The sequence below is a fragment of the Balaenoptera ricei genome, chromosome 1 (assembly GCF_028023285.1).
Source record: "Balaenoptera ricei isolate mBalRic1 chromosome 1, mBalRic1.hap2, whole genome shotgun sequence".
Lineage (NCBI taxonomy): Eukaryota > Metazoa > Chordata > Mammalia > Artiodactyla > Balaenopteridae > Balaenoptera > Balaenoptera ricei.
In genome coordinates, this window is record NC_082639.1 from 7,920,984 (window position 1) to 7,945,225 (window position 24,242).

General features: G+C 45.2%; 1 protein-coding gene across 1 annotated transcript; it reads left to right on the top strand.

Moving 5' to 3' along the window:
- The first annotated feature begins 1,821 nt into the window (after positions 1-1,821).
- On the top strand, positions 1,822-16,949 carry PGD (phosphogluconate dehydrogenase). The gene is made up of 13 exons (XM_059912643.1): positions 1,822-1,954; positions 2,553-2,628; positions 3,327-3,506; positions 5,805-5,870; positions 6,542-6,660; positions 8,365-8,434; positions 11,113-11,247; positions 12,829-13,018; positions 15,333-15,463; positions 15,687-15,820; positions 16,240-16,339; positions 16,484-16,606; positions 16,704-16,949. The coding sequence occupies exons 1-13, from the start codon at positions 1,947-1,949 to the stop codon at positions 16,821-16,823; spliced, it is 1,452 nt and encodes a 483-aa protein (XP_059768626.1). The 5' UTR covers positions 1,822-1,946; the 3' UTR covers positions 16,824-16,949.
- Positions 16,950-24,242: the final 7,293 nt, after the last annotated feature.

Consider the following 24,242-nt stretch of genomic DNA (forward strand, 5'->3'; position numbering starts at 1 on the left):
CTTTGAGAATTGTTTCCTCTAGCACTCAGAATCACCTGGGGGGTCCTGATAAAATGCACATCTGGCCTATCCCAGACCTGTGGTATCAGAATTCACATTTAATAAGCCTCCTTGCACACTGGAGTTTGGGGACACCGGGCTGGGAGAGCTCCAAGATTCCTGCCAGCCTGGTTCATCCAAAGCTTCCGAGTGACCTGTTTCGGTAGAGTTGGGATTAAGGCCCAGGTCTCAGTGCAGGGCTCGCGGTGGCAGTCAGCGCCTGCTCTCTGGCTTGCCTGGCTTATCGGTTCACATCTCCCTACTCACTTTCCCATTCAGGGAAGTGCTGAGGGCAGCTGGGCACCTCGCTTACAGCTTTAAAATAAATATTAGGCTTGCTTACAGCTATACATTTCTGCACACAGCAGAAGCAAGAAGAAGTGAAGGACGGAACCCATGGGGCAGGGACCTCCCTTGCCCACAGGAGGAAGTTCTGTGCTAAGCTTGGCCCCCCCTGGGTATCTGTGCAGTGAGTCATCCACAGCTCATGAGTGTCGGGCCAGGCAATGGGAGCATAAAAAAGAAAAGAAAAACTATACCCTCAGGAGTGTAAGGTCTGGCTGGTGCAAAACAGGCAAATGTGGAAGCAACTCAAGGAAAAGAACAAATTGCATAAAGAATGTCTCTAGTGGAGAAACCCTAATGTAGAATACTTACATACTGGATAAAGTGGACTGTACTAGATATCGCTTTTAAATTTCAAAGTAAGATTCCACAATTGCACTTTAAAAATATTGTGATTTAATTAACACACACAAAAAACGCAAAAAACCCGGCTATAGTGGGGCATTTGCTTACATGGAAGCTATAACAGTATCTGTTACAACCTATGTTACAAAGTAACCTGTGCAATTGGTGCACAGGATGGAAATAGCCTTGGCCTTGAATCGGTCACAACTGGGCCACTAACTAGCGTTAACTAGCTGCAGTGCCTCTAGTAATGTAACATCTGTTGAGCACTTACTATGTGCAAGGCACTGTTAGGTGACATGAAGCGTTCACAGAAAGCAAAAACCCTAAAACGCACCGGAGGAGCTAAGCCTTGTTCACAAGCATCTGCACCAGAGGCGGCAGGGTTCAGGGCTGAGAGTTAAGATGCCTCGTGCACTGTGGACCGTGCACGTGGGAGATGCGTATTTCATGCCCTGGACCGCCATTCACCAGCACGTCGCCTCTAGTTCCTCAGCTGTACGGGAAGGGGTTCAGTGACACGACCTCCAAAGCCTGGCCCCATCGCACCCCTGCAAGGACATTCCCCACCTGCTCTCTCTGCGCCTGTTTCTCCACCTGCAAAAAGGTCTCCCACACAAGGTCATGGTGAGGAGCAACATTTCCTGGCACCCATCACACGTGCCCACGGACAAGAATACACCTCGGACCCTGCCCGGGTGGGGCAATTTCACGCGTCAACCCCAGAGTGCACCGCAGCGACGGGAGGAAGACGTGATGGACCCTTGGACAACAGGCGTCCAAGTGCCCGCTACACTAGAAAGCGCGGCCCGACGTGAGCCACCACCCTTCCGCCCCGAGCCGCGGAGCAGAGCCCAGGCCCTCAGTGTCCTTTGCCCCGAGCCAGAGCCCGGCCCCCTCCACCTTTCCCCGCGTCCCGCGCCTGCGCCACGCCCCCGCGCTCTTTGGGAAGATGGCATCGATGTGCTCGGCGCTCTCCTGAGCCAGCCCTAGGAGTGGGCGGGTCCATTTGCCTCAGGTGGTCTAACAGGCGCCGGGGCGGACCAATGGCGTGGCTACGTGGCTCCGCCCCTTCCTTGCGATTGGCCGGCGCTGGAAAGCCGCGGCCTGGGCCTCGGGAGGCGAGCCGGAGAGGGATTCAGTCCCGGTCGTCCGCGTTGCGCGTTCGCTGATCGCCGGCTCTCTTCGGTCCAGCCCGCTCTGCCGCCGCCGCCGCCATGGCCCAGTGAGTGGCCGCCCGCGGGCGGCCGGGGAATTTTCCGAGGGCCGACGCGGAGGCCGGAGTCGCCCCAGACGTCGCCTCGCCCCGGGGGTCGCCTGAGCCCGGCCTCGTGGCGCCCGGAGCCCCGGACCCCGAGCCAGCCCCGCGGCCTCGCCTTTCCTCGGACCCAGCCCCTCTGCCCCTCGCGGCGGCGCAGGCGGATCCGGTTCCAAGGAAGGGCGGGAGGGGAAGGGACAGGCGTGGCCGCGGGAAACCCGGGCCGCTGGACGGCCCGGCTGTGGGAGACGGGAGGCCTGGGACGAGTCGTCAGCAGCTCGGCTAGAGTGCAGAAGAGGCTTCGTGCCGTGGACCCCCTCCTGCGGGCATGTTTGGTTGGCCCAGGAGAACATGAGGACCCGTGAAGTGGCAGAGCGGGGTGGCCCGCCTGGAGTTTCACGGAAAGCTGCAAGCCCGGGATCTAAAGTGCAAAAGGGAGGAGGGGGTTAGAGGAAAGTTAAGACGAGTTATCAATCACAGCAAAAGCTAGAAAGCTCTGGGTCCCTGACTTGGAATGAATTAAATGCAACTGACAGTTTCCTTTGTTCCTTTTGCCGTCTTTCAGAGCTGACATTGCCCTGATTGGACTGGCTGTCATGGGCCAGAACTTAATTTTGAACATGAACGACCACGGCTTTGTGGTAAGTTAGGAGGGGCACACTCTTCCCTTAGGGGTTCTTGTTGCCTTAGTCTGAGTGCTGGTGACCGTTCTGATTCCGAAGATCCCATATAAGCTGGAACATGGTTCTCTTTATATGTGCTCTGTTGCTGCTTAGGACATTTTTGCAAGAGATCGAGAAGCACCACTTTACATGTGGGTGTGGGAGGGGCAGCTCCACAATTCTCTGAGGAAGAAGAGTCCTGCTAAATGTATCTGCAGATTCTGTCAGTTCTGCAGCCTTGAATAAACCTGTTGGTATCCTAAGGAGGAGAAATCCCGCTGGGAGTATAGATTTCTGACTTTATTGCCTAATGGGATCTGGTGAGACGTTGGGGTGTGAATACTAAACTGGCTTAGATACAAGGATTATCAGTGACAGAAGATAACAGTCTGGAACTAGCTTGTTCCCAGATTTGAGTCCTAACCAAATAGCGACAGACTCTGTCTAGCCTGATAAGTTTTGGGCAGTTGACATTTGCCTATATTCAGTTCTGTGCCTTTTCATCCTATTAAAATTAACTTTACGGTGATCAGTCAGCACTTGGGTGGGGAAAAGGTAGAATCAGGGTCCTACCTCCCCAAAACCTTGGGCTGCATAGAAATTCCCTTGTCACTTGGTCCTCAGTCTGAAGGTCTTGTGTGTCCCAGATCTCCTGATCAGGCCTTTTGTCCTTCTAGGTCTGTGCTTTTAATAGGACGGTCTCCAAAGTTGATGATTTCTTGGCCAATGAGGCGAAGGGCACCAAGGTGGTTGGTGCGCACTCCTTGGAGGAGATGGTCTCCAAGCTGAAGAAGCCTCGGCGGATCATTCTGCTTGTGAAGGCTGGTCAGGCCGTCGATGATTTCATTAAAAAATTGGTGAGGCCAGCTCTCTCCCCGCCGCTACTCGTGTGACAGAACATCTCTCGTTCCCTTCCTTTAGCTATTTCACTTTTTTTTTTTTTTTGTCTGCGTCGGGTCTTAGTTGCGGCACGCGGGGTCTTCTGTTCTGGCGCGCAGGCTATAGAGCGTTCAGGCTTAGTTGCCTTGCGGTATGTGGGATCTTAGCTCTCCAACCAGGGATCGAACCCGCATCCCCTGCATTGGAAGGCGGATTCTTAACCACTGGACCCCCAGGGAAGTCCCTCACTTCTTTTTGCTTAAGAAATTTTGTCCCTTTTCAATTTCTGGATATGATCTGCTCAGTTCTGACAAAATGTTGCTTAAAAGTCTCAGTGTTGGTTAACTTGACTGGCACCAATTAAGTAACAACATACCCTCAAGTGGTAATAATTCTTAGTGTATAAAATTCTGAGGACAACAAGAGACACGTCCATAAGAATTCATTATCAACCAGAAGAGAAACAGTAGTAATCTCAGTGAGCTCTATCTTTGATATTCAAAAGAAAAACTTATAGTTTTGATTGTGTATTATGAATGTTTAGTGCTAGTCACTATTAAACCTTACTGTCCAAATTTAGAAATAGAGTTCATCTTTCTCAGTATTCCTATAAAGCAACAATTCTCAAATTGTTGTATCATTTAATATAAATGACAAGAGATCCCCTTAGGGAGTCCTAGCAAATGTATCTTTTTTTGGAAGAAGAAAGTAGGCACCTGGGTGGTGCTGGCCGTGCTGTGGCAGGTGTCTGCCTCAGTGCAGTTCTGGTCTCTGATCATCAGCTGAGGGGGCGTTTGCGTCACGGAGGTGCTGATCTTGGTTCTTTGGCACATTGTAGTCTGACCCCTTATTTAGGCTTTCCGCCACCTCAGGGCCAGGGGGTAGTGGACCCATTTGTTCGTGGTCACCGCCATCTGTACTCTCCCCAACTTGTTCTCACCGGAGGCCTGATGGCCACTCCCCCACTGGGGTGTCTGCGGGAGAGGAGGGGCCGAAGGGACAGCTGCCTTTTCCCCAGGGAGCGTGCCCGGCAGCTTCTGGTCAAAGCGCTGTTGCTATAAGCTTCTGGGGGGACGCCTCTAGGGCCCCTTTCCTCAGCATACCTCTGGGGGAAGACCACACTGTATTAAGCAGGAGGATTGCCCTCACCGTCAGTAAATGGAGACAACCTCATTGCCAGTGCCCTGCAGCCTTGGGGTGCTTTTCCTTCAGGAAGAAAAAAATGCAGATGGGTGAAGGAGAATCAGTGGGAATAATTTATTTATTGGGTTGGCCAACGCGTTCGGTTTTAAGTAAACATAAAAGACATTTTTTATCTTCACCAAGAACTTTATTGAACAACGTATTCTTTAATCAAAAGAACTTTTTGGCCAACCCCATAGATACTCAAAAACAGTTCTACAGTATCAGCTCTGAAAAAACCAAGGCATTAGCCATTTGGAAGAAATGTTTTGTTGTGAGAAGTGTTGTAACAATAAACAAAGGAAAGGGATGAACATTCCTTTCCCAGAGGAGTAATGTTACCAGTGGGGTTGTTTGTACAGGGAGAGGAATTTGTAACCAGTATGCTACCATTTAAAAAAAAAAAAAAAAAAGACCTAGAAAGGAAGAACGTTGCGATAAAGGACACATCAGACTTTTTGTGTAGTAAGATGCCAAGCTGCCTATGGTCAGCTACAGACAGAATGGACTGAAAAATGGTAGAGTACTCTTCAGCATAGGACAATATTAAGTAATGTTACCTGGAGCCTTGTTGGGGGAGATTGAATAATGAATACAGTAATAGAGCCAGCCTGATTGGTGTGGCGTAGGAAGATACTTTTGTTCAAGGCCTGGTCTCTTGCTGCCATCTCCAAGTGGTGGTGATCAAATTGTTTATTCATACACAAAACCATTTGATATTTACTGGACCCCTACTCTGTTCTAGGCAGAGATTTTATAGGTCTTTTAGAGCTAATCCAATCTGGGAATAAAAATCAGGCAGGTGGTACACATTGGAAACACAATTTTCCAAGTAGGTTTTGTTTGTTGTAAAAATCTTAGTTAAAAAGAATTATTTCGGTTGTGGAGAGTTCTGACTGTGTTTGCTAGCCCTGAGCTTTTAAATAAGGTCTAGCTCTAGCCCCAGAGAGGATTGTTGAAGATTAAATAATATATGTATACTTTCAGACAGGGTTTATTTGGGATAAATTCTTGTTTGCTTTAATTGGTCAAGGTATGTTTATTTTTGTCTTTCATTTTTTTGGTCCGCCTTAATGCTGGTGTCTGGTTTACAGGTACCCTTGTTGGACACTGGTGACATCATCATTGATGGAGGAAATTCTGAATATAGGGATACCACGGTAAGCATTCTTCAGTCCACATTCTTCCAGGTTTTGAGAACATTCTAGAAAAAAGTACCAGCATTGCACATGTGACAGAAGAGTAGACGTCTTTCTGTGGTGCTCTTTTGGGATTGGCCATCAGGACATACCTGATGGATGAGGTTCTCATTGGTCACACACATAACTCAAAAGAATGACTGCTGCTTAGATACGGCAGGCTGGGCGTTTATGCTTAATCTTCCCTTCCTGTCCCGCCACTCTGTGATACATCAGTGTGCAACGTGGGTGAGCCCCGCTGTGCTGATGGTCTCGTGTGCTGGGAGAAGTCCCTGTATCATCTACGTGTCAAATAGTCATAAGTCATGCTTGTATTAAACCAACTCTTCATTGAGTCTTACTGTACAAGGTCTTTTCCTGTAAAATGAGAATGTATGTTTAGCTTTATTATTTCCCTTTGAGGACAGGGTAGCCATCTTAAACTTCCATGGATTTTTTTTTTTTAATTCCCAAACAGAGGGGATTAGTAAGTCAGAAAGGGGATTAAATTTCTTGAATGACCAGGTTATTCGTGGATCCTTGGGTCATTTAAGTCAATTGTGGGATCTCCATACCTGTCTTATACCTCTTCTCATTCAGTGGGAGAAACTGATTTTAGGGAAGCATGACGAAATTCTTTTTCTCTCATGTAGAGACGGTGTCGAGACCTCAAGGCCAAGGGAATCTTGTTTGTGGGGAGCGGAGTTAGTGGTGGAGAGGACGGGGCCCGGTATGGCCCATCACTTATGCCAGGAGGGAACAAAGAGGCTTGGTGAGTACCAAAGGCACCACCCTTGCGTCGGCACAGGGAGCCTGAACCTTGAGAACGGGTGAGCTGTGAGCAGTTCTGCCACCCGATCTCCTCTGTGCAGTCAGTGTTGGAGATGGGAGATGCTGGAAATATTTATGTATACATTTTGTGGCTTTGACGTAACGCGTGTGCCTGTTCCTCCTTTCCTTTTTTCTTCTGTTATTTCCTCTCGTACCAATAATGGAAGTTCTAAATAGGCTTCAAGGGTTTAGAGGCTTTAACGAGGCAGCTCAGATAACGTCCTGTGCACTGTCTGGACTTAGGAGCAAGGTCTGCCTCTTCAGCCCATATGTGGTGTATTTAACCATTGTGAGTAACGGCAAAATCAGACAGGGCCTCTTTCGTCCCAAGGAATGAGGTGGAAAATTTTTATTTGACTCGGGAAAAAACGAATTTTACACTGCTCACTGTGCTGTGTATAAGAGGAAGGGTTGGCCGCAGAAGGGGGGATGCTTTGGTGGTGATGTAGCAGGAGGGCTGTATAAGGCATAGGCTGGGGGTGATGAGCGGGATAGAGGATTAAAATGAAAAGATGCAAGTAATTAATTATGCATAATGTAGACTGAGGGACACACCGCTGCTGAGACTGCAGGAAGAGAGAAAGCCAGATAGAGGATGATAGAGAGATGGAGCAGAGGAGAAAGGAATAGAAGAGGAAGGATCCTTGTGAGGGAGACGTGGGAAGGTAACGCGCTTTTCCGAGTGAGTTTGGTTTCCGATTATTCTAGACTTACATTAGGCATTAAAGTAAGGAGTGATCAAACCTAATCCCCAAAGGTGAGGGGTTGACTGGGGAAGATTAGTCTTTTAATTACCTCCCTAATGATTAAGTCTGGGGATTCTCTTCAGTATGTTAAAGTCTAGAAATAGAGGCCTTCCTGCTTCTCAAAAACTTAAAAATATTTATTTTGGGGTACCGCTAAGTGGGCTGTTACAAATGTAGACAATACACATGAAAAAGTCTGATATACAGAGGTGCTCTAGTTCTCATTAATACATTTTCTCACACTGACCTGTTAGAAGCAGAAATGGTACTTTTATCTGAAATAGTCAAAGTTCAGGGAAGCTCTAAAAGCTTAAGATGTAGCTACCCTAGCCCCCTCCTCCTGAGCATTCACTTTGCAGCCCTGTGAGGTTTTGTGTCTTTACCAAAACCCTTTTGTGAAGAAGGCTTTATTGGTCAAAAGTGAGGAGAACAGTAGGGAACGGCGTCAGGAGTTACTCTGTACTCCTAGGGGAGGCGTGGAAGGAATGAAGAACAGTTGCTTTTTCTCTGGATGATAAGGAATGTAGCTCTTGGAAATGTTGCATGGTTCTGTCTGTCCAGAATCCTGCTGTGCTTGGTAACATACATCCAGACTAACAGAAGCAGTCGCTACAGGAACGGCTTGGAATCACAGCTTCTTCTGATAGTGCAATAGAAATTTCTTCTGGGGCTTTGCTGACCCTCTTACCCAGCCTTTTTGTCTCCTGTCTCAAATCAGATCGTCCGCAGCCTCTGACTGATTTACCTTGCGGACTTAGCTTATTCATTACTTTTTTGTGGGCACTTCCACCGCCCGCTAGAAAGCAAACAGTTGGGGGGCGGGGGGGAGTCCTTGAGAATTTCGTGGAGACCCAGGCCTCCCCTTGTCAGCAGCTGAACCACCCACTTCCTTCCTACAGGCCCCACATCAAGGCCATCTTCCAGGGCATCGCTGCAAAAGTGGGGACTGGAGAACCCTGCTGTGACTGGGTACGTTGTGGGCCCCCCTGAAGCCAGTTGGCGCCACGGGCATCGACATGACCAGGTGCAGAGCAAGGATCACCGTGGTCCCAGCGGTTTGCTTTGTGACATAAGCTCCTCAATGTTTACGTCGCTAGCACAGCCGATGCCGAAAATGCGTCAATTGTACATGTCCTTGTGTCTCAATTGGAGGTTGATATTAAAAGCAGCCCTTCTCAATTCATCTAAAATATGGATTCCTTAAAAAAGGAACAGGAAGGATGAGATGAAGTAAGGTTTTTTTCTCCATGTTACTTCATGGCTAAAGAAAGAATGTCAAGGGAGTTGCCTGGTGGTCCAGTGGTTAGGACTCTGCACTCCTACCGCCGTGGCCTCGGTTCAATCCCTGCTTGAGGAACTAAGGTCCCGCAAGCCGCATGGCGTGGCCAAAAAAAACAAAAAGAAAAGAAAAAGAAAGAAAGAATGTCAAGGGGGTGGGGGAAGAAAAAAAAAAAAAAGAGAGAATGTCAGAATCAAAAGTGGAGTTTGCTCCCTTGGGTAGGTATTGTGTGCTTAGAACAGAGTAAGCTGCAGCTCTTCGCCCTCACTGAATGTGAAGGAGGCCGAGGCACATTCTTTCCCTTCCTATATTTTGTGTTGCTGGTAAAATAAATTTTATCCCTTGTTACAGCCTCAGTCCATCCCATGGATGAAAAAAAAACACTAGTCAGGGGAGACCTGAGTTGTCCTTCTGGCTCTCCATTGACTAGCGGTGTGACATTAGGCAAGTCATTTTCTTCCATGGGCTTCAGTTTTCTCATCTGTCAAATATGGGGGTTGGACTGGATGACCTCCAAGTTCTCTTTAGCTCCTGATCCCCTTGCATTTTACTCTATGTGCCATTTTTATGATGTTAGTTTTGTTTTATATGAGATAAAAGGTAGAGAAGAAATGAGGACTTGGGCCCACGGGGGATGAGGGGAGGCCTCCCCCTGGGCCTGACAGTGCCTGGTGACTAAGCTGCTCCTCACGTTTTAACCAGTGGTCACTGAGTTCAGTCAGAACCTGCTTAGCATTGAGAGACGCTGGTGCTGTGATTTAGAAGACTGAGTAATTTTCTCACTAGTGTGAAGGATTGGGAAGGGAGCTTTTGTTCCTTGACAATACATTACTATGGTAAAAAAAAAAAAAAAAGTACAGTGACAGTAACTTCTTTTTAGATACATTTAGGACATAATCATGAGGAAAATAACAGTACTTGCCTGTGTATCTTGATCAACTCCTGTTGACTTTCCATAACCCCAAGCCTTACTCTTAGGTTACTGAAAAGAAAAAACTGGTATAGATACTAAAAGCAGGCACCCCTTAGCTCAGTTTTGAAGTTACAGGAAGGAAGGGGTGAAGCAAGGTATTATTGGCCATGTTACTTCATGGCCAAAGAAAGTGTCAAAATCAGAATGGGGGGACTTCCTTGGTGGCGCAGCGGTTAGGAGTCTGCCTGCCAATGCAGGGGACACGGGTTCAAGCCCTGGTCCGGGAAGATCCCACGTGCCGCGGAGCAGCTAAGCCTGTGCGCCACAGCTACTGAGCCTGCGCTCTAGAGCCCACGAGCCACAACTACTGAGCCCACGTGCCACAACTACTGAAGCCTGCGCACCTAGAGACTGTGCTCCACAACAAGAGAAGCCACCGCAATGAGAAGCCCGCACACCACAATGAAGAGTAGCCCCCGCTCGCCACAACTAGAGAAAGCCCGCGCACAGCAACGAGGACCCAACGCAGCCAAAATAAATTAAAAAAAAAAAAAATCAGAAAGGGTAGGCCAGCCATGGAAACATAGACGGAGGAAGTCTCTGTGTCAGGGTGGCAGTGTGACAGCATCCACCCCGGCAGTGCTGCCAGCACTGGTCCACCGGCAGGCATATCCCTGTCATGGTGACGGGAGTGTCTGACTGCAGAGCTCTCCTTGTTCTGACTCCTTGCCCTCCAACCAGTTTTCAGATAATCTGGCTTCCCAAGTAGCTTGTCCACAGGGACAGAATGTGTTGATCAGACTAACACTTGTAACCATTAAGGTACATAGTTAAATTTCTCATCATAAATTCACAGACTGGTATTCTGATTTTATACATCTTGCCAGCTTTATTAGAAATCAGTACCTTGTCAGTTGTGGGACCCTGGCAAGAACACATTTCTGGGCTTAAAAGGTTGAGGGCAGACCTTGCATCTGAGGTCATTTATCTCTCGGTGGCCATTACAACTACAGTACATTTATATATTGTTTAAAGTACAAGTGATTTAATTAGCCAGCTTCTTTTCACCTGTGGTTGCTAGAAAAATAACTTCAGGAAAAAGAAGACTCCTTTTACTTGTGGGAGGGGGCTGGGGAGTGGGGAGTCACTTTTAATAACAATGAGAAAGAATGGAAAATGTAGGCTAAAGACCTGTGGGTACTTAACAGTGAATTTGGGGATTTTGAAAAACCTTTAAAGGAATGAATTTGGAGTTAGTTTACAATAGCATCGTGCTGGATTGAGGCTTGTGTTGGGTTGTTATATGGTGAGTCTTTTTTTGAAAATACTATAAATATTTGTTCGTATTTGTTATTTTTTGTATGGGGAGGGAGCCTTGCCAAAGAACTGGAGGTGGGCTTCTCTGGTGTATTTCCTGGCTCCCTGAAGGCCTCTTGGCGCTTGTGGCTCTAACAGGTGGGGGACGAGGGGGCAGGACACTTTGTGAAGATGGTGCACAACGGGATAGAGTACGGAGACATGCAGCTCATCTGCGAGGCCTACCACCTGATGAAAGACGTCCTGGGCATGGAGCACAAGGAGATGGCAGAGGTGAGTCCCGGGCCCTGGGTGGGGAGCGCTGCTCAGGTGAGAAGGCTTTGTTGGTGACGGTAAGTCCTTCCTCATTCTTTTTCCCTTGGTCATTCTGGTGGCCTGGATGGACTCAGCCTAATCTAAGGGAAGCTCTCAGTAACAGGACCATAAAATCTGATAGCCAGTCACTAAGCCAGAAGTTCCCAGAGACTCTTGGTGTAATCGTCTCTCCCACTCAGGGACCCTGACTGTGTGTCAGGCCTGTGTCACTTAACCGCCTGGTCTCGTTTGATCCTCCGATGGTCCCACGTGGGAGGTGCCGCAGAAGCTCGCTTTTCTGATCCAGGTGGGACTGGCTGTTAGACAGCTGTTCAAAAAAGGTTGTCAGAGTTGGGAAACATAAGCATTTCCCCAAACATTTTATTCTGAAAATGTTCAAACATACAACAAAATTGAAAGAATTTGACAGTGATCACTTACATACACACAACCTAGATTCTACCATTAACATTTTACTCTGCTTACTTTGTGGAATATCTGTCCATCCCTCTATCAGTTTTATCTTTTTTAAAAAATACACTTCAAAGTAAACTGCAGACATTTGTACTATTTTCTCTAAATACTTCAGCATCATTAACTAGGCAAACATTTATTTTAATTGAAAATATAGGAAGGTACGTTCAATCACCCATCGTTTCATGGAGAGCCAGGTCCTTTTAAGTGTGGCTCTGCTGATTAGCATTCTAATCAACTTTCTTATCATCTAGAATTTGTAGTTTCGGTTATTTCAAGTGGAACGTGATTTAAAGACACTTGCACACAGTGCAGAATCCTTCCAGATGTTTTACATTCTTTTCCCTCCTAATTTTAAAATTTGTGTTGGGAATTCCCTGGCGGTCCAGTGGTTAGGACTCTGCACTCTCACTGCCAAGGGCCTGGGTTCAACCCCTGGTTGGGGAACTAAGATCCCACAAGCCATGTGGTGTGGCCAAAAAAAAAAAAAATTGTGTCATCCCCACTTACTTTGTTTCACTAACTTGCCTTTATTGTTCTTTCCAAAACAGTTTGACTTAATTTTCATAGAAACATTGCTTTTCCTTTTGTGTTCGTATTTAATTGGTTTACATAATATGAGTACCAGGCACTGTTGGGATTAGTGGGAAAAACAAAGTCCCTGCCCTCATGGACCTTGGAAAGACAGTAATGACTGAATATATAAAACTTGTTCGTGATCACTATTATAAAGAAAAGTAAACGGGAGGAAGAGGCTGCTCTAGATCGAGTGATCAAGGAACGTGACTGTACGAAAACCCAAGTGAGGTGAGGGGACACCTGGCTCTGAGGAAAGCACTGGCCTGGTGACCAGAAAACAGCACGACCAGGTTGAAATCAGAAGCAGCCGACTCTTGGTTAGCATAACACTCAGCTGGTGGAAGAAGCGTTCGGGTGTCCTGCACAGGAGCCTGGTAGCCTCAGGTGTTGGGCAGATTGTGAGCGTCGGTCAATATTTACATGGGAAAGGGATGAATCCGTTAAGGGAGCATCTCCGGTATAATCCTAGGTTCTCCCACATTGTTTTCTTTCACATCCTGCACACAGGCCTTTGAGGAATGGAATAAGACAGAGCTGGACTCATTCCTGATTGAGATCACAGCCAGTATTCTCAGGTTCCAAGATACTGACGGCAAACACCTGCTGCCAAAGATCAGGGACAGCGCGGGGCAGAAGGGCACCGGGAAGTGGACCGCCATCTCTGCCCTGGAGTACGGCGTCCCCGTCACCCTCATCGGTAACACTCAGCTTTGGATTGAACCTTTTCATCTCACTGTTTTGACCCTGATGTCCTTCAGGCAACTGAGAGTTACCAGATCTCTCAGAGAATCTGTTCAACCCTAGTCGGCTTTCCGAGTGCGGTCTGCTCTTTCTGCACTTGAATAAGTTGACAGTGTGAGAGAGGCTGAAGCTGCTTTTGAATCTCTTCTTTATAATCCTTCTGTCAGTCATGAGAAAACTCATTTCTTCTTTGAGAGAAATTCAAAAGTTACTACCTGTCTTATCCAGTTTGACTTTGGGGATCGGTTTAACATTAGTGATCAAATTATAGTCAATGACCTAAGATCTTTCTAATAGGGAAGCTAACTGTAATGGAATTTTTCATACAAAAGTTCACAGAATAATAAAAGTTTAGGTACTCAACATTTATTACTATTTTGCTGAGGTTTTTTTCTCAGATATTTGAGGAATAAAATATTACCTAAGCATTTCCAGTCCTTTAATATTCTTTTCCTAAATTCCTTCCCCTTCTTCTTTTAGAAGAAAACTACTGTCCTGAAGTGAGTGTATATCCTTCCCATCCATGTTTTTTATCTTGTCTTAATGAGCTAAGCATCAAACTCAAAAAGTTGTAGAGAGAAGGAAATAATCAAAAGCAGAAATAAAACAAAAACGATAAGGGGATTAATGAAACTACATGATGGTTCTTTAAGAATAAAATAGATACATTCTGTCAAGATTGGAAAAGGAGAATGAAGGGAGGCTCCTGGTCTGCTTAATGAAGGCTGATCTTTGCTCCTGGCAGAATGGTTCCCCCTGTAGTAATAAAACAAGTTTTCTTGTTGGCTCTTCCAGACATAGGTTGCCTTTCCCTCCCTAGTCTCCTCCCGCCTTTGGTTTCCTGTTAATTATGCCTGACTCTGTTTACAGCTGACTGGGTAGTTGCAGGCACAGTTAAGGAGGGAAGCAGTTTGCTTTGTCCAGCTCTGCAGAGAAGGAAGCTGACTGCTTTTTAGCTAATCTGAGTGCTACCCTGGGCGGGGGCCCAAGGGCACAATAACTGGGAGCAGTTTTTTCATCACTGCCTCAAAAGGAGTCCTACTCTCTTGTTTCAGAGACTTTGTAGCCTACCTAAGTCACATCTCACTTTCTTCCTGCACGTCAGTTATTCTAACTCCAGTGTCCACCCTGCCCCGTCTAAAGCTGATGGCAGGCAGGCTTCCTCCCTGGCTATGTGCCATTCTTGTTTGTTGAACTAATGGGGAAGTGAGTCTTCCAGCTAATCTTTAGGTAACCCCCGAGGGTTACGCCACACTCGCCTCTTCCTGCCTTTCGTCTTGTGAAGCTTCCGCCCAGGAATGCTAAGTCATCATGTGTGTGCAGTGCAGGAGCCCAGAGGGCCAGGCAAGGACAAGGACAGGGAGACACCTGCTCTCAAGTTTATGGCCAGAACCCTTTCCTCAGAAATAAAGTCCTCTGTTAGTCCCAGAGGTTTTACTTCATTTTGTCTGTTGGGGGAAAAAATGGTTAATTTATTCTAATTATATAAAGTGTCAATTGGGCAAGCATTTATAAGTGATAATTTTTAAGATAGTAATATCTTAATATTAAAATACCATATTGGGGACTTCCCTGGTGGTCCAGTGGTTAAGAATCCACCTTCCACTGCAGGGGGCGCGGGTCCGATCCCTGGTCGGGGCACTAAGATTGCACATGCCGCACAGCACAGCCCCCCCACCAAAAAAAACATTGAAATATTTTTTATTCAAATGAAGTAAAATTGTGAAACTGTAATGGTGACCATGGACATAGCAAAAACTAAACTGTAAGAATTAGAAAATGGAGTTTTTTGAAGGGTGAAGTCTCAGTGTACTCGTTGTTTCAAAGTGATGAGTATTAGTGCTTCAAAAGAAAATAAATGAAGTCTTTGGTGACCATTTATAAATTAAAGTCCTCGCAAATGAAACTGAAATTTTACTGGTGGACCAACACTGAGTAATTCTTAACAATAGTGGTTTTGCTCTTCGTATTTTCCCCTTAAAATTCCCCTTTGAAGTTGATGGTGATCTTTGAGGTTGAATACGTGTCTTTATGTTGGAAGACTGACTTGGAGTTGTCATTTTCAAATTAACCGTTAGAACTTTTTATGAAAGTTCTTTCTGATCCAGGTTAACCTTTGTGGCGGAAGGTTGAGACTTCCAGCTCGTGGAGAAACTGGGACTCGTGCTCCCTTGCTCTTCTCCCTCGTCCTCTCTGGCTCGTGTGTGCTCCTCCTCGGGTTCTGCGTGTGAGTTGTGGTGACTTGTTATCTCCCCCTTCCCCCCACGTAGGAGAAGCGGTCTTTGCTCGATGCTTATCATCTCTGAAGGACGAGAGGATTCAAGCCAGCCAAAAGCTGAAGGGGCCTCAAAAGGTCCAGTTCGAAGGAGATAAGAAATCATTCCTGGAGGACATTCGAAAGGTGGGGTGCCGCCCCGCAGTGGCAGCGGGGGTGGGACTGGTGGGGAGAACACCCCGAGGCCACGGGGAGGACGTGGGGTCAGTCCAGCCTTGCCTGTTGATCTGATTTGCAGCCTTTGCTAAACCGTGTCCTCGTTAGAGCTGCACTGCGGGGCGGGGGGGGGTGTGGATTAGGCAGCCGTGGGCCAGCCGCAGCTCTGATGAGTCTTTGTGCCCTCCTTTAGGCCCTCTATGCTTCCAAGATCATCTCTTATGCTCAGGGCTTTATGCTGCTAAGACAGGCAGCCACTGAATTTGGCTGGACCCTCAACTATGGCGGCATTGCCCTGATGTGGAGGGGGGGCTGCATCATCAGGAGGTGAGTGGTCGGGGGGCCTGCCGCCTGCCGTGCGGGAGCGCCGCGGTCTTTGGGCGCGCTCGGGGACGGCTTCCCTGGAACTGGTGCAGTGAGTCCTCCCGCTGGGACGCTGGCAACCAGGCAGGTTTAGGGGTCACATCTCACTTTCTTCCTGCACGTCGGTTATTCTAACTCCAGTGTCCACCCTGCCCCGTCTAAAGTAGTTCTGTGAGCACGGTTGTGCCCTCGGCCCTCACCTCTCGGGACCTGGGCTGTCTGTATTCACGGCACATACAGCGAGCTGGTGGGGATGGGGGGACAGGTGCCTTCGTACCTCGCGAGGGTATCTGTCAGCTTCCCACTTACTTCCCCTGCTTTCTGCCAGGCGTTCAGCCTGCTAGTTAAGATTTATTGATTGTTTTCCCTCTTGATTATTTCAGTGTATTCCTAGGAAAGATAAAAGATGCGTTTGATCGAAACCCAGGACTTCAGAACCTACTACTAGATGACTTCTTTAAGTCAGCTGTGGAAAACTGCCAGGTATGTAGCCCAGAGTTGGGTGGTACAGGAATTCTGTCTCAGTGGGTTTTGCTCTGGGGGCGTCTGCTTTTTCATTTATGTATGAAAATCTGTTGTCTTTTCTGTGAGCTAATCACTAGTCTTTGGCTTTGCTTTTTTGCTCAGGACTCCTGGCGGCGGGCAGTCAGTACTGGTGTCCAGACAGGCATTCCCATGCCCTGCTTCACCACTGCTCTTTCCTTCTACGATGGATACAGACACGAGATGCTGCCGGCCAACCTAATCCAGGTGAGCTTTTGGAATAGGTGGTGAACATTAACCTGGGTGGTACCTAGGGTCATGTGCCTGCGTCTGTCCTATAACCAAACCATTTCTTGTTTTCTAGGCTCAGCGCGATTACTTTGGGGCTCACACCTATGAACTCTTGGCCAAGCCGGGACAGTTTATCCACACCAACTGGACAGGCCACGGTGGCAGCGTGTCCTCGTCTTCATACAACGCCTGATCAGATTCTGTTAGGCGCCACGACTCCACAGACCGGTACATTCCACTTGCCACACAGCACTGCTTACATGGCCCTTTGCCCTACTTTCTGCTCAGATCTTTGAAAATAAAGTGTCGTAAGAGACTCCTGAAGAGTCAACCCGAGTTTATTTGTAAAGTAGCTCTTTGAGAACCATCACGCCCTCTGCCCTCGCCTCTTGGGATGGAGCAGAAATTGAGCCTGTGCGCGACCTCGAGAGCCAGCTCCCTGAGGCAGTGTTTCCCGCGTGTCCCCCGTGGGTTAGGGAGACAGAGCTCTTCTCACATAGGTGGGAAAGGTTTTTGTGGAATTTGATCAAACTGGAGCCTTTGTATCATGCAGCTGAATTCCCTTTTCCCTTTATTTAATAAAAATTTAAAAAAAAGAAAAATCATATTTATGCTGCTTCTCCAGATTCTTAAACATTCTCACCTTATCCACACTGAGCCACATCCTCATTGGCAGAATGATGTGCACCTGGTTTCATTACATTTGAATTAGTTTATTTCCTTCCTTTATTTAGCCTTGTTAAATATTTTCCTCTTTGTTTTCTTTAAAAAAAAAAAAAAGAAAGAAAGAAAAGACCTCAATAATAGTACCAGGAACAGCAGAGTTAGGTAATGATTAACTCTGGAGGGAAGGGTGGGGAGAGGTAGTCAAGGGGTGGGTGTACAGGCTTATGACTGGACAAATTATTTAATCTATCTGGCCTCAGTCTTCTCATTTGTAAAATGGGGATAATCATCGTGCCTGCCTCCTTAAGGCTATTTTGAAGATTCACCTAGTAAAAACAGACCTACACTTGACACATAATAAGCACCTACATAAGTGGTAATTATTATTATTACCACTTCGGGGTGTGCCTGTCCCTGAAGCAGTGGCGTTTCTGAGAGTTAGAAACCAAATGTTACTTCTCAGCACTCACTGGTGAATTCACTTTGCAAACCAGCCCTCAAAAAGTTCCTGGCGGGGCTCCTCTGTGTGCTCAAGTGTGTATGTTAAGACAGACAGATCTTAACTGAATACACTACCGCCATAACCCCTTCACCACCACCCTGCCAGCGGGTGGATCTTGGGGAAAAAAGGCAGATTCTGAGTCAGCAGGTCTGGGGTGGGGCCCCACATTCTGTATTTCTAACGAGCAACCAGGTGGGGCCATTATGGCACAGTCAGGGCAAAATAAACGGAAGCTCCTTTATCGCTAAAAGAATATAACCGTCCTTTGCCTAGGTCCTTGACAGGGAGGGTTTTTTTTACTATATATGATTTCATGCCTTTGGAATTTTACATCCCATGACTTATTTGAAAAATTAATGTCTGCCACACAGTGAATACTATTTAAGGTTGACTATTACCTACTTCCTGCTGAAGGTGAGGTGGTCGAACAATTCTGAAAGTGGATAGAGGTGGCCATGGATGGGTTCTGCCCCCAGCCAGGTCCTGTCCAGCCTAACTGCCACAGGGACAGTCTGGTGGCCATTCCAGCAAAGGGCCTCCCTTGGCAGAGACTGGGGGCCTATTATCTTTCTGCTTTCTTTCTGCTTCATTTGAGACACAGCGGAGTTAAGACGTATGGGTCAGGCAGGGGAGCAGACAGGACCTCTCAGCAGAGGCTTTAGGCAGGGGATATACAGGTGTTACATTTCTTTGAGGCAGATGTGGAGCCATCTTTTTAGGAGGGGTAGAGAGACCGTCAGGATGTATATACTATGTTTAGTATGTATGTTAGCACCGACATGTTCGCTGTTTTGTAATAGATATGCTGTTCCAGTAACAAACCACCCCAAACTCAGTGGTGTGGTATAACCACCATCTTTATCATTCTCCTAATTCTGAGGGCCAGGAAGTTGGAAGGGTACAGGAGCGACAGCTTGTCTCTGTTCCACAATGTCTTGGAGCCTCAGCTAAGAAGACTTGAAAGCTGGGGGTGATTCCATGGCTGGGATCACTTGGAGGTGTCTGTCTCCTTCATTCATTGGGCGGTTGATGCTGGCTGGGACCTCAGCTAGGGCTACCAGCTGGAAAGGTGCACAGCGGCCTCACCACGTGGCCTTAGCCTAGGCAGACTTCTTACTTGGTGGCCCAGGGCTCCAAAGGGGAGTGTTCCAGCTAACAAAATGGATACCACATTGCCTTTTAAGACCTAGCCATAGATGTGACACAGCATTATTTCAGCCACACTATATCAGTTACAAGTGAGTCATAAGCCCTCTAAATTCAAGGGAAGGAGTATTAGGCTTTACCTCTTGATGGCAGAGTGGCAAAGTTCTAGAAGAGCATGTGTGTCAGGAGTTTTTTTTTTTTTTTCCAAATATAATCTGCCACATATGCTTCCCTGGAAAAGGACAATTTGTTACATGGGGAAGCTGGGAACTCTGGCCCTATTTGGGGGTTTTCCTGAGGGCCTCATACAGTATTTATGGAATATATAAGAATATAATAATAGCTAACAGAGTGTGTGCCAGGCACTGTCTTTTTTTTTTAAATTATTTTCTTTATTTTTTTCTTTTTTGGCTGCGTTGGGTCTTCGTTGCTTGCTGCGCGCAGGCTTTTCTCTAGTTGCGGCAAGTGGGGGCTACTCTTTGTTGCGGTGCGTGGGCTTCTCTGTACAGTGGCACGGGCTCTAGGCGTGTGGGCTCAGTAGTTGCGGCGCACAGGTTTAGCTGCTCCGCGGCACGTGGGATCTTCCTGGACCAGGGATCGAACCCGTGTCCCCTGCATTGGCAGGCGGATTCTTAACCACCGTGCTACCAGAGAAGCTCCCAGGCACTGTTTTAAGTTTACTCATTTAATACAACAGCCTCTGAAGTAGGTGCTACCATTATCCCCAATTTACAGATGAAGCCCAAGGATGTGAAGTAACTTGTCCAAGATCACATAGCTCCTGCAGAACTGAAATTTGAGCCCTGGCAATCTGGTGCCAGAATCCATGCACTTAATCATCAGACTATCTTTTTTTTTTTTTTTTTGTCTTAAACAACAGGAATTTATTTATTACAGTTCTGGAGACTGGGAAGTTCAAGATCAAGGTGCTGGTCAATTTAGTTCCTGGTGAGAGCTCTTCTATAGGCCTGAAGGCAGCAACTCCTCTCTGTGTTCTTTTTTTTTTTCCTGGCACATTCCATTCTTTTTTTTTTTTTTTTTTAATCAGTCATCAATTTTATACACATCAGTGTATACATGTCAATCCCAATCGCCCAATTCAGCACACCACCATCCCCACCCCACCGCAGTTTTCCCCCCTTGGTGTCCATATGTCTGTTCTCTACATCTGTGTCTCAACTTCTGCCCTGCAAACTGGCTCATCTGTACCATTTTTCTAGGTTCCACATACATGCGTTAATATACGATATTTGTTTTTCTCTTTCTGACTTACTTCACTCTGTATGACAGTCTCTAGATCCATCCACGTCTCAACAATTGCGTTCCTTTTTATGGCTGAGTAATATTCCATTGTATATATGTACCACAACTTCTTTATCCATTTGTCTGTTGATGGGCATTTGGGTTGCTTCCATGACCTGGCTATTGTAAATAGTGCTGCAATGAACATTTGGGTGCATGTGTCTTTTTGAATTATGGTTTTCTCTGGGTATATGCCCAGTAGTGGGATTGCTGGGTCATATGGTAATTCTATTTTTAGTTTTTTAAGGAACCTCCATATTGTTCTCCATAGTGGCTGTATCAATTTACATTCCCACCAACAGTGCAAGAGGGTTCCCTTTTCTCCACACCCTCTCCAGCATTTGTTGTTTGTAGATTTTCTGATGATGGCCATTCTAACTGGTGTGAAGGGATACCTCATTGTAGTTTTGATTTGCATTTCTCTAATAATTAGTGATGTTGAGCATCTTTTCATGTGCTTCGTGGCCGTCTGTATGTCTTCTTTGGAGAAATGTCTATTTAGGTCTTCTGCCCATTTTTGGATAGGGGTGTTTGTTTCTTTAATATTGAGCTGAATGAGCTGTTTATATATTTTGGAGATTAATCCTTTGTCCGTTGATTCATTTGCAAATATTTTCTCCCATTCTGAGGGTTGTCTTTTCGTCTTGTTTATGGTTTCCTTTGCTGTGCAAAAGCTTTGAAGTTTCATTAGGTTCCATTTGTTTGTTTTTGTTTTTATTGCCATTACTCTAGGAGGTGGATCAAAAAAGATCTTGCTGTGATTTATGTCAAAGAGTGTTCTTCCTATGTTTTCCTCTAAGAGTTTTATAGTGTCTGGTCTTACATTTAGGTCTCTAATCCATTTTGAGTTTATTTTTGTGTATGGTGTTAGGGAGTATTCTAATTTCATTGTTTTACGTGTAGCTGTCCAGTTTTCCCAGCACCACTTATTGAAGAGACTGTCTTTTCTCCATTGTATATCTTTGCCTCCTTTGTCATAGATTAGTTGACCATAGGTGCGTGGGTTTATCTCTGGGCTTTCTATCTTGTTCCATTGATCTATGTTTCTGTTTTTGTGCCAGTACCATATTGTCTTGATTACTGTAGCTTTGTAGTATAGTCTGAAGTCAGGGAGTCTGATTCCTCCAGCTCCGTTTTTTTCCCTCAAGACTGTTTTGGCTATTTGGGGTCTTTTGTGTCTCCATACAAATTTTAAGATGATTTTTTCTAGCTCTGTAAAAAATGCCATTGGTAATTTGATAGGGATTGCATTGAATCTGTAGATTGCTTTGGGTAGTATAGTCATTTTCACAATGTTGATTCTTCCAATCCAAGAACATGGTATATCTCTCCATCTGTTTGTATCATCTTTAATTTCTTTCATCAGTGTCTTATAGTTTTCTGCATACAGGTCTTTCGTCTCCCTAGGTAGGTTTATTCCTAGGTATTTTATTCTTTTTGTTGCAATGGTAAATGGGAGTGTTTCCATAATTTCTCTTTCAGATTTTTCATCATTAGTGTATAGGAATGCAAGAGATTTCTGTGCATTAATTTTGTATCCTGCAACTTTACCATATTCATTAATTAGCTCTAGCAGTTTTCTGGTGGCAGTTTTAGGATTCTCTATGTATAGTATCATGTCATCTGCAAACAGTGACAGTTTTACTTCTTCTTTTCCAATTTGTATTCCTTTTCTTTTTCTTCTCTGATTGCTGTGGCTAGGACTTCCAGAACTATGTTGAATAATAGTGGTGAGAGTGGACATCCTTGTCTCGTTCCTGATCTTAGAGGAAATGCTTTCAGTTTTTCACCATTGAGAATGATGTTTGCTGTGGGTTTGTCATATATGGCCTTTATTATGTTGAGGTAGGTTCCCTCTATGCCCACTTTCTGGAGAGTTTTTATCATAAATGGGTGTTGAATTTTGTCAAAAGCTTTTTCTGCATCTATTGAGATGATCATATGGTTTTTATTCTTCAATTTGTTAATATGGTGTATCACATTGATTGATTTGCGTATATTGAAGAATCCTTGCATCCCTGGGATAAATCCCACTTGAGCGTGGTGTATGATCCTTTTAATGTGTTGTTGGATTCTGTTTGCCAGTATTTTGTTGAGGATTTTTGCATCTATATTCATCAGTGATATTGGTCTGTAGTTTTCTTTTTTTGTAGTGTCTGTCTGGTTTTGGTATCAGGGTGATGGTGGCCTCATAGAATGAGTTTGGGAGTGTTCCTTCCTCTGCAATTTTTTGGAAGAGTTGGAGAAGGATAGGTGTTAGCTCTTCTCTAAATGTTTGATAGAATTCACCTGTGAAGCCATCTGGTCCTGGACTTTTGTTTGTTGGAAGATCTTTAATCACAGTTTCAATTTCATTACTTGTGATTGGTCTGTTCATATTTTGTTTCTTCCTGGTTCAGTCTTGGAAGGTTACACCTTTCTAAGAATTTGTCCATTTCTTCCAGGTTGTCCATTTTATTGGCATAGAGTTGATTGTAGTAGTCTCTTAGGATGCTTTGTATTTCTGCAGTGTCTGTTGTAACTTCTCCTTTTTCATTTCTGATTTTATTGATTTGAGTCCTCTCCCTCTTTTTCTTGATGAGTCTGGCTAATGGCTTATCAATTTTGTTTATCTTCTCAAAGAACCAGCTTTTAGTTGTATTGATCTTTGCTATTGTTTTCTTTGTTTCTATTTCATTTATTTCCGCTCTGATCTTTATGATTTCTTTCCTTCTGCTAACTTTGGGTCTTGTTTGTTCTTCTTTCTCTAGTTTCTTTAGGTGTAAGGTTAGATTGTTTACTTGAGATTTTTCTTGTTTCTTTAGGTAGGCTTGTATAGCTATAAACTTCCCTCTTAGAACTGCTTTTGCTGCATCCCATAGGTTTTGGGTCGTCGTGTTTTCATTGTCATTTGTCTCTAGGAATTTTTTGATTTCCTCTTTGATTTCTTCAGTGATCTCTTGGTTATTTAGTAACGTCGTGTTTAGCCTCCATGTGTTTGTGTTTTTTACGTTTTTTTCCCTGTAATTCATTTCTAATCTCATAGCGTTGTGGTCAGAAAAGATGCTTGATATGATTTCAATTTTCTTAAATTTACTGAGGCTTGATCTGTGACCCAAGATGTGATCTATTCCAGAGAATGTTCTGTGCGCACTTGAGAAGAAAGTGTAATCTGCTGTTTTTGGATGGAATGTCCTATAAATATCAATTAAATCTATCTGGTCTATTGTGTCATTTAAAGCTTCTGTTTCCTTATTTATTTTCATTTTGGATGATCTGTCCATTGGTGTAAGTGACGTGTTAAAGTCCCCCACTATTATTGTGTTACTGTCGATTTCCTCTTTTATAGCTGTTAGCAGTTGCTTTATGTACTGAGGTGCTCCTATGTTGGGTGCATGTATATTTATAATTGTTATATCTTCTTCTTGGATTGATCCCTTGATCATTATGTAGTGTCCTTCCTTGTCTCTTCTAACATTCTTATTTTAAAGTCTATTTTATCTGATATGAGCATAGCTACTCCAGCTTTCTTTTGATTTCCATTTGCATGGAATATCTTTTTCCATCCCCTCACTTTCAGTCTGTATGTGTCCCTAGGTCTGAAGTGGGTCTCTTGTAGAGAGCATATATATGGGTCTTGTTTTTGTATCCATTCAGCAAGCCTGTGTCTTTTGGTTGGAGCATTTAATCCATTCACGTTTAAGGTAATTATCGATATGTATGTTCCTATGACCATTTTCTTAATTGTTTTGGGTTTGTTTTTATAGGTCCTTTTCTTCTCTTGTGTTTCCCACTTAAAGAAGTTCCTTTAGCATTTGTTGTAGAGGTGGTTTGGTGGTGCTGAATTCTCTTAGCTTTTGCTTGTCTGTAAAGCTTTTGATTTCTCCATCAAATCTAAATGAGATCCTTGCTGGGTAGAGTAATCTTGGTTGTAGGTTCTTCCCTTTCATCACTTTAAGTATATCATGCCACTCCCTTCTGGCTTGTAGAGTTTCTGCTGAGAAATCAGCTGTTAAC

Excerpts from the sequence above, each read along its gene's own strand:
- PGD (XM_059912643.1), top strand. Across the intron at positions 13,019-15,332 it reads CGTCCCCGTCACCCTCATCG|GAGAAGCGGTCTTTGCTCGA; the intron begins GTAACACTCAGC and ends CCCCCCACGTAG. Across the intron at positions 15,464-15,686 it reads TCCTGGAGGACATTCGAAAG|GCCCTCTATGCTTCCAAGAT; the intron begins GTGGGGTGCCGC and ends GCCCTCCTTTAG.